Genomic DNA, 10,072 nt, shown 5'->3' with positions numbered 1-10,072 from the left:
GGAGGAATAGTGTCCACTGCAGTTCCAGGTGTCTGATCTGTGAGGACATTGGCTTCCTCGGAGTTCAGTCAGGACCACTCTATCTCCCGCCTGGCTGCCTGTCACCAGATGCCACTTAATAGCTGCACATCAGTCACTGAAGGAGTGCCCTAACCGATGCTTCCTCCTCAGGGGTTCTGCACACAGAATTTCTTTCAGGGAAATCCGTCACCAAAGCTGGCATGCTGGTCACTGTACACCGTGCTGCAGCGTAACACAGCCAGGGCATAAGCAAGATTTAGCCCCAAGATTTTTACATACTCATTAGGGGAGTGCTAGGTCCACTTGCAGGCATAGCAGCTGTCTGGGATCTGTTTAATAAACAAGCTGGTAGGCACAAGCTTGATATGATTTAAATATCACTGTTTGGAAAACAGAACCTGAGGTAAGGCATTAGCCATATATTTATGTGTGCGTGGGATTTGCTCCTTAAAATACAATATCTAACTTGAGAAAATACATAGGAGGCAGCTGCTGACGATGTACTCTGTTACCATGCAAAGCACGAAGCGGTACATGACTGTCAGCATGAAAAGAGAAAGGGCTATTTCTAAAGCAGGGTGAAATAGCAGGGAATCCCTGTTTCCAGCTCAGCCCTTCTTGATGAAAGTTGAACTGTTACGTGCTTTTAAGACCAAAAAAGTTGGGGTTTTTTTTCAGAGAATCTAACAATTAAGTTAGTTACAATAAAATGTAAAATACCCCAAAACCTAGATCCCAAGGCATTAGCACAGAGTTGCAAGTGATTTATGTTGAAGGCAATTGACTGAGAGATGATAAAGAACATTCTCCGCAGTTAGCAGTGTACATTTTAAAACCTGTTTGGGTGCTTTTAAAGATTCCATTTTCCATGACATTTTGTCTTTTATTACATCATTTTTGGCAGGTCATCTGGCAGCATAATTGATGTTTCCATTTCAGGGCCTGTGTGTTTTAGTAATTAGCTGAAGGGGACAGACATATTGTACAATAACAGTATTTGTGAGTCTAATTTGTAATCTGAGGTTAACAGAAGGATTCCTAGTGAATTCAGTCTATTTTTGGATATGGACCCTAAAAAGGCTGGAAATAAAAACTACAAGTCACGTGTATCCATAGAACTGTTTTGTGTGGAATATTTTCCTTTTGAAGAGCGTATCACCTAATTCTTCTCTCTCCCTTACACCCTTCTCTACAGAACTTACCTATGAAGAAGTGATGAGCTTTAAACCCCCCGACTTAAAGATGGATAGCCTGGAGATAGAACAGTGAATACAGGCAGCTCTGTCTTGCCTGGCTACACTATGAAGACTGTTAAAATATAACCATACAATTTAACCTGTGGTCAGACCTAGATTTTACTATCCAAAGATGTTGGAGAGGATGTGGAAAAGCAGACGCATTAAACAGAAGCCAGATGATGTCGAGTTTGGGTGGGGGTTTTTTTGCCTTGTAATATGAATGTATTCCTGACTCGCAAAGGGTGATAAAGAACTGCTTCATTCTGACAAAATTATGCACTGAGTTCTGTCGAGCCCTGTGATCTGCATGTTTCATTTTATCAGTTGTATTGCCAAAATAAAGGTGACCTTTTAAATTAATTTGAAAATTGTACATTTAAAGCATGAATGTATACAGACATAAACATAGAAGATCATACAAGCAATCATTTTTTTTTTCCTGGTGTTTAATCTGTCTGTTTTCATATTATTTATAGTTAGTGCCTTTATGAAGAGAGGGCATGGTAGTGAGATAGACACAATATGCGTTTGTAGTCATATCTGTGGTGGTCTTACAAATTTACTGAATGTCTCTCAAGCAATCTCAACACCAGTTGAAAGTCAGTTAAAATAAATCTTTGTCTTCTGTTGCCAGTCAAGCGTCTGTTTTCATTATTTTCCCCATGTATATTTTTTTTTAAGTCTGCACAATACCCCTTTGTGAGCCTAACCGTGCCATCGGTGGAGCACGGGTGAATTTGCCCAAGTTCTCAGGAAGGTGCCCGGAAAGCGTTGCAGCAGATCTCTATGGTCTTCTGCAAGCTTCGGCAAAGGCTGTCACAGATGGCAGTGGAAGAGTATTCAGTTCCATTCACAGCTTTGAGTTGAATATTCCTCATTGTTTTATTCTCCTTCACGGAATCCTTGGGGAAATAATCTGGAACATAGGAAAAAACAAGATTTAAGAATTTGTGAAAAACAAAATACCTGTCCCATTGGAGTTTCTTTTTAAGCAAAATTTTAAAGGCTCTCCGTCTCTGTAAAGTTGGCAAATTAAGTAATAAGTTGCAGGATACACCAGATACCAAGATTGCCTCAAGAATTAAATTTATCTGATTTCCCAATTCAAAGCTTAATAATGAAACAGGAATATCTTTTGGCACGAGGCCTCTTGTGGTGTACTGGCTGTGTCTTTCTACATACTTGTGATTCACAGTTGTTCAGTGTTGTTCATTTCTGTGTCTTGTTCTCGCTCTGTCAGAGTCTCATCTTGGAAGTGGCTTTTTATACTACTTAGGTTTTTGCAACTTTTGTCATTAAGATTCAGTTGTACAGCTATTACATGAGGTAATGAAGTCTACTGCATTTATTTACCTTCCTCTGTATCTTTTCTATGTAAAAAGAAAAGCTTTTTCTTAATAAACAGATTTAAAACCAATCAAGTCCTAGAACTTTGATTTTTCTTTCAGAGATACTTGGTACAGCATTGTTTACAGAAATAAGCATTCCATCTAAAAAAAATATGATCCTAATTTGTGGACTAAGTGGTGGACTGTTTTTGATAACGTTGACGAGTTATCCAATACTTGCATCCAGTGGAATACAGCCACTTTTATTCAACTTTCTGCAAGGCATGTTAATCTGATAATAAATTCCTCATGAGTCCTCTGAAGCGTTGTCAGGCCATCATTGCCTTGGCTTCCTAAAAAGCTGGATGAAGCCTGTAATGGTCTAGCAATGACAGCATTTCATGCTGACCAAATTAGGTGGAAAGGCTGTAAATCCTTAAATTACATATCCGAGTACATAGCGAAAATAATCACTTGGTCATGCCTTAAATGTATTTCTTTCATTTGTTTGTTTACCAGTTAACAGAACAGTAGCTCAGTGCTTTATTTTCTCTGAAATCCAATAATGAGCTTGCTTGTCAGTTCTGCAGCTCTATTCCAACTGGAAGGGCAAGGATGAAATAAAGAGATTTCACAAGAACATCCTGCATCCAGCGATAATTAATCTAGTGTGTGATTTGTCCCATCATTTGTTTAATCTGGTTGCCTGCCTCTGAGGGTGGTCGTCGCCAAATGTTTCAAAGGATGCATAAAACTCTGTGGTAGGCAGAGACCAGACACTCGGCTTTTGCTGTAGCTCTGCTACTTGAAGTAGAAAGGAAGTTTTATATCGCTTCCAAAATCTGTTCTGCTGGCAACTCTGAATCTATTTCTGAATATTTCCTTTTACATTCAAAGAAGATGTAATTTTTTTCTAGGAGATAAATTATGTAGGAAGAATACGGTCACAGCCACGTTTAAATTAATCAAAAGTGACAGTAATGGGTAACAAGAGCTCGGCTATTTTTAGTGAAATGCCATCAAACCCCATAAATCATCTCATTTTAATGTCAAGGAAAACAGTAGGGAGAGAGACATCTTTTTCCTAAATTTGCAAAATGAAGGCCATTTCTTAGACCTCAATAGCCACTAATTAAAGTATTTTTCTAGAGCAGGTAACCGACTCCCTTGTGGTAACCCGACATGGGACTGCGCTGTGGTGAATTTATCAGCTTACAACAGCAGGACAGGGTAATTGGAAAGCTGGTGCCCCACTGGGACAGAAAGGTGGAAGGCTTAGTACTGACACTGCTTATCGTGTGAACACAGATGGAAAAAAAAACATTTGTTCAGCCGACACAAACAGGCGAGTGGAGGTAAATGTTTAGGAGCGAAGGCTTTGTCGGGCTTGGTGAACCTGTAAGGCAGATGGTTTAAAAGTATACTTTGCAGCGTAAGTAAATAAAAAGGATTTTATTTTGTGAAAAATTTATTTGCTGAAAATGTCCTTAATGAAGGCATTGTTTACATGGCCCAAATTTTATTTGCAAAACATGTAGCGGAGCCTGCTTGAGCTGTGGGGTTTTAATCTCCTGCCACCACACCAGTTATTACAACTGTGGTTTTGTAGGTCCTCTACGCATTACATGTACATTTGAGGAGAGTGTTGTATTTTTAGGCCACGCTAAATTAGGGTGCTCATCATCGCTGACCACCTGCGAAGCACGGAAGGGGTGCTCAGAGGATCCCAGCCGGGCGATGCCGGAGGAGGCAGCGGCTCAGGCTTCCACTGGGGAGAACACGACTCTCAGAGGGCTTTCTCTAGCTAATTACTGTCATTGTTCACAATTCTAATCTGAATTTACCTAATTTCAGCTTTCAGTCACAAGAGCTTGTTATCTCTCCACCTACTGAATTGAAATCACTTCTAGTATTTATCGTCTCACTCTATAATCAGTGTTAAGTGCAACACCAAGTCTAGTAATTTTATCATCACTGGAAGCAAAAGGCCTTGCAAAAGGAAAAGAAGTCTTTTGCATACATCTCAATCTTTTAACATGCATAAGTATACACTACGCTTCTTTTTAAATCTGCATTTTTAATTTTTACGCTCTCTACCTCATCAGCAGTGAAGCCCAGGGGCAGGAAATTGCTATGCCACAGCCAAAGCAGAAATAAAGACAAGATTAAAATATTTAATTTAAAATGCATTAATGGAAAGAAAAAAACAAGGATGGTTTGGAGGAAAAGCACAACGTCAGAGGGTGTGCCATGCCACAGTACACAGAATTCCCTCCTCCCAGGACTTATAAAGTGGCTACACGACTATGAAACAGCAGGGTTACTAATAACTTTGGGAATTTATAGGAGGAAAAATAATAGGAAATAAACTAGTCAACACTGATACTTGAAAAAATATATCATGCCCCAGTAGGTCAAGAGCCATTAATTAGACAGCATTGTTCCAGAATTCTCATTAGTGCTATTGGCATGTTTTTGATGTGCAAAAGATGAAAGCAAGAGGGATGGAGGGTCAGTACGCTGCAGGATCCGACGCAGAAAGCTCACCCCAGGGACAGGAGCGGGACAACCCTTTCAAGCACAACATTCTGGCAGCAAAAGCACCTTTCACGGAGGTGGGGAACAGTCAATACAAAAGCCACTTCCTTCCTTGCTTCCCGTCACGTGTGCTCCTGGCTCATAACAAGAAAACAGACCTCCACCTTCCTGACTGTCAGGACCGGGTCAAAGATGAGTTTGTTCAAATAGGACCATATTCAGCTGCAGGCACGAATTACGTGAGTATCCTTTGATACACCTGTAAATTGCTGATTTGGCCCATGAATCCCTGACAGATGAGCAGTGGTAAAGACTTAGCTCTTGCTGAAAGAGAATTGTCCTGTAAATTGGGTAAATTAAGTCCTTTGGTAACAACAGAAAGGAATTCGGGTTCGGCAAGATCTATTTCCTTAGGACAAAATTAAGAGCAACACATCTGTTTGCTTCAAAAGCAGCTGCTTATGCCTCTTACCTGCGAATCCTGCGGCTAGTGTTTATGGATGTAGTGTAACTCTCTGAAGCTGATCCTTGGAAAATCAGCACACATGCACATATGAGAGTACCAAGTGTCATTAATTTATGAGTCTAGGCAAAAAGCATAAAGGTTTTTAAGGGACTGGCACCAGGAGATTCAGAAAGCTGCATTAGTGTAGCTGCCACTGACCTTCTTTCTGCTGTAAGATAAAATATTGAACTGACATGCCTAAAAGGGTCTACATTTTCACTACAAGGAAGGAATATATTGTGAGTTTCCTGTGCAAACACTGATCTTCCAACCAATCCAACGTTTAATCCATTAGACAGGAAATTTCTACATAATGAGAGAAACTGTTCAAGTAGGCTTCAATCCTACATGCATACAAATGCTTCACTTTGCACTTACATAGTCCCCCAGCTTCAATTATTGTCACAAATTAAGATGTCTACTGTAGCACAGGTTTTAGGTAGTCCTTTCAGGTTCCAATTTGATCACAAGTAATACTGAACGCAGTAGAAATACTGAATCACGGTGGCAGCCCTGAGACAAATATATATTAAATCTGCCATAGTGAGAGCCTCCGCTGAGCCATACTTTGCCCCTTACAGAATAATATCCTATAGATTAGAACTAAGATAATATATTCCTCTTTCATACTAATTTTATAATAGAGCCCGAAGGCTCAAATCAACAATGAACCCTAGTTAGGTTGCATCTCATGCAAGAATAACGCGTAGTACTCCTGTTCTGTCCAGCTCTCTCGTTAGGTTGAGATGGAAACATTGAGATGTAACATTATAGAGGATGGAAAAGATGGAGTAAGAGTACCACCAAGTTTCTGGTGATTTAAACGTGTGATGTGCACAACTATGTAGTGACAAATAAGTAAAACTATGAACCAGTGATACCCATTGAACTCTCTTTTCCTATCATTTTTTGCTTTGAAGGTGGGAAACATCAGCACAAAAGTATCCTTTCCTCTTTGCTCAATAGCATCTCAGGCGGCGACAATCTGGAGTAGTTTAAAAACTAAATTCCTACAGTTTATTGTAGGAATGAGTATGAAGAGGACCTTTAGGCAGGCTTTGAGAAGAAAGAGTCAGCAGAGTCTTAAAAGCAGTCAGTTTATACATACCTGTCTGCTACTCTCGCTTCCTCCACCCTCCTTCAGCAAGCAGGGATAATGGGGTAGTAAACAGTTACTTAGTTCTCACTCGACCTCTTGAACAAATGAAATGGCCAGTTTAAAAATATTTTTTTTCATTTTTGTTCTACAAAATGCACTTATTTATTCCTTTCTGCTGATGGCTGAGTGCTCTGGCAGAACGGCGAGGCCCCCAGGGATGCGCTGTGTCACAGAAACTGGAATTGAAGCATCCTGATCAGGGGTCAGAGAGACAAAACCAGAAAAGTTGCAAAATAGTTGGCAGCAGCTCCACTGGGGAAGGGTGGGGACACGATAGCACGGGAATATTTTCAGATAGAAACTGAAGAGTTTTTTCATTTAAGCTTTACTTCTTGTAATAAATAAAATGGGCTTGCTTCCTCCATGGCAACATATCTAAGTAGACAAGAACAAAGCACTTTTTGAAGGTGGGGGATATTGAAAGCTGGTTAAAAAAACAATATTTAAGAAATCAGCTTTTTACAATTCAGCAAAATTATGTGTTTATTGACATTTGAGGTATGTTTTCCAGAACTAAATTATTCCTATGTGAATTTCTGTATCTAAAGCGACCATGTGAAAGATATCTCCTAGACATAAACACAAAGGTGGGAAGATGCTTGACTTTTCCAAGGATGTTTTATAATCTCCTGCTTTTCCCTGCTTGAATCCACGTTTCCAGTGCCTGGCCTGGGAATCAAGGGCGCAGTCCCTCTCCCTGCTCACACAAATGCATCTCCTTCACCCAAGGCCTGGCAGCCAGCCCGCAGCTCAGCTCCTGACAAACTAAGCTGTGCCATTTTATCATCACTAACTAACAGCCCATTGCAAGGGTTGCCATCAGACTTTTTCACCAGACCCCATACATGCAGCATTCCTCAGGAAAACATGGTTAGCTTTCTCACTTTCTGTTCCAGCACCAAAGCCTCGCATCCAGGCTGGAGAGTAAATTGAGCTCTGAGTCCCCGGAGGGATTAGAAAGACTACGGTACACATCCCATCCACCTCCTATACTTTGCAGCTGATGGCAACCTTCCAACACACTGAAAGTTGGCTCTTTAAAAAAATACATAAAGAAAGGTATCACAATGAATGTTTCTTGCTGGTAGAAACCTTGCCACGCTTCCTTTTATGGGATGGGCATTACAAAAGTGAAATTTTGATATCATTAATGCATTTATTATCTTTCAATAATGATGTCTGAAGGAGGTCCTCTTTTGTTCTATGAACTCTACAACAAACACATGCCAAAACCAGAAACACCTGATATCATTCCTTTTTTTAATTTACCCTGTCAAGTACACATTACCAGGGATAAGATATGGCCATAGCATCCTAGTAGTCTCATTGCAACAGATTGTCCTTGGAAAAACCCATCACTGTGTTTCCAGCCCAGCCTAGGGGCATGCTGGGGCTCCCACATTTTGTGATGCTGCCCTAAGACCTATCAGCTGTGAATGGGTCCAAGTTTCTCATGTCACTCTCTTCATAGACACTTTTAATGGTTTTACTAGGCAAAGCTTCCCTTGTTAAAATAGCGCTGATTTCGTAGTCTTCTCAGTAAGTTTATCTGCTGTATGTGTGACCTGTGAGGAAAGATGGTCTTGTCTTTGACCTGTGCTGCCACCTGATCCACCTGTAGCAAAGTGTACCTAAACACTCATATGAAGGAAAAACATGGAAAAAACTGCATTGGCCAGCTTTGTCAATGAATTTAAACTATCTTACAAAAGTGGCTCTGTAATATTCTCAGCTTCTGCGCAAGAATGGTGTTGTCCTGGTGCTGGATTGGCACTTGTATGTACTGTATCAAAATCATATACCTTCTGCATTGCAGGAAGAAAGCATCATTTTGCCACAGCTGGATAAAGGAAACGCAGGGGAGGGATCAAAAGCAGAACTAATCTTTACGTATGTGTTTGTCACTTTAAGTAATTTCAAGTAAAGGATTGGCTCAAAACCGAATGGAAGTTGCTCCACCCTTCACTTTGCCTGTACCACATTTCCCTCTGGCTATCATCTCCGTGGCCAACACAGCATGAAAGCGATATCAGAAGTTCAAAAATATATCTGCTGGGACAGTGGATTTTAAAGGCAAACATATATTGTTAATCACAGAGTCACAGAACTGTTTAGGGTGGGAAAAACCTTTCTAACACTTGACACAAGTTTCACATTACCTGCCAGATGTGGGAAGGTTGTTTTCCATTCTCGCTAAACCAGGGAGTGGAACATGCCACTGGTCAGCAGCATGCAGCGCTGGGACATGCAGCTCTTGGGTGGAAGAATGTTTTCCTCCTGTACCCAGCACAGAAATATCAGGAAAAGGGAGGGCAGGGCTGCTCTTCCCCCTTCCGTAGTCAGCCATGAAAAGATCTGTGCCCATAGCAACTTCCAAAAAGGCATCAGGAACAACGAAACTTGGCCAGATTGCCCCTTTCAAGTTAAGCCACAAATTGAACTCTAGTAACAGCAAGTCTGAATTATCTAACCTCAGCAACATTGCTCAGGGGTGAAGTCAGACAAAACAAAGGTTTTACCAGACCTCGAAGGACAAGAGTTTTAATTATATTCACACAGAGAATAAGTAAAACGTTTTTTACAGCAGGTCTTTGCCTTACGCGTGCTAATCCAGGCCTATTCACTATGGAGATACTGAAAAGGTCCCTGTTCTCAGTACTCCAGCACTGCAATTGTTTCAAGCTGCTGCTTGAACTGTTTCCTATCCCACCAGCCAGGCAAGGGGCCGCTTGCTCTGAGCAACTCCAACAAGCGTGTGCTTGTTTCTAACTGTATGAAATACTGTTGAAACTTGGGGTCTGACCCTGAGATGAACTGGGAAGCCCCCAGCTGTATTCCTTTGTGCAAAGGTCATTTGAAAGCTCACTTTTTGTACTCCCAGCTGCCATCACACTCAGTCGCCTAACGCCTCCACGTGAAAGCTGGTTGCACCTTAACAGACCCGAAATGCGACCGCAAAACCTGCCCCAAGTGATGTGACACACACCCCACAGTGGACGGATTAGCTTTCAGCACCCGTAATGGTTTTAAACTGAAAGAGAGCAGCTTGAGAGTAGATATTAGGAAGAAATTCGTTACTGTGCGGGTGGTGAGGCACCGTAAGAGGTTGCCTGGAGAAGTTGTGGCAACCTGAGCCCCACGCGTTCGAGGCCAGATAGGACGGGGCTTTGAGCCACCTGGTCTAGCGGGAGGTGCCCCTGGGAACTGGGTGGCCTTTAAGGGCCCTTCCAGCTCAAACCCCTCTACGATCCTACGGCTTGTGCGGGCAGCCAGACCCCGGCAC

At 41.5% G+C, this 10,072-nt stretch overlaps 1 protein-coding gene across 1 annotated transcript in view; it reads left to right on the top strand.

Annotated features, from left to right (window-relative positions):
• LOC104279040 (mitogen-activated protein kinase 11-like) overlaps positions 1 to 1,697 on the top strand; it is a gene marked incomplete at its 5' end in the record, with an annotated part of 13,741 nt that extends 12,044 nt beyond the window's left edge. The window contains one exon of the mRNA XM_009876203.1: positions 1,217 to 1,697. Coding sequence (XP_009874505.1) covers positions 1,217 to 1,290 — 74 coding nt within the window. The remainder of the gene's footprint in view (positions 1 to 1,216) is intronic.
• Between the last annotated feature and the right edge of the window lie 8,375 nt (positions 1,698 to 10,072).

The sequence above is a fragment of the Apaloderma vittatum genome, unplaced genomic scaffold, assembly GCF_000703405.1.
Source record: "Apaloderma vittatum isolate BGI_N311 unplaced genomic scaffold, ASM70340v1 scaffold44519, whole genome shotgun sequence".
Lineage (NCBI taxonomy): Eukaryota > Metazoa > Chordata > Aves > Trogoniformes > Trogonidae > Apaloderma > Apaloderma vittatum.
The sequence above is the reverse complement of the archived record's forward strand: the minus strand, read 5'-3'. Positions and strand labels throughout refer to the sequence as shown.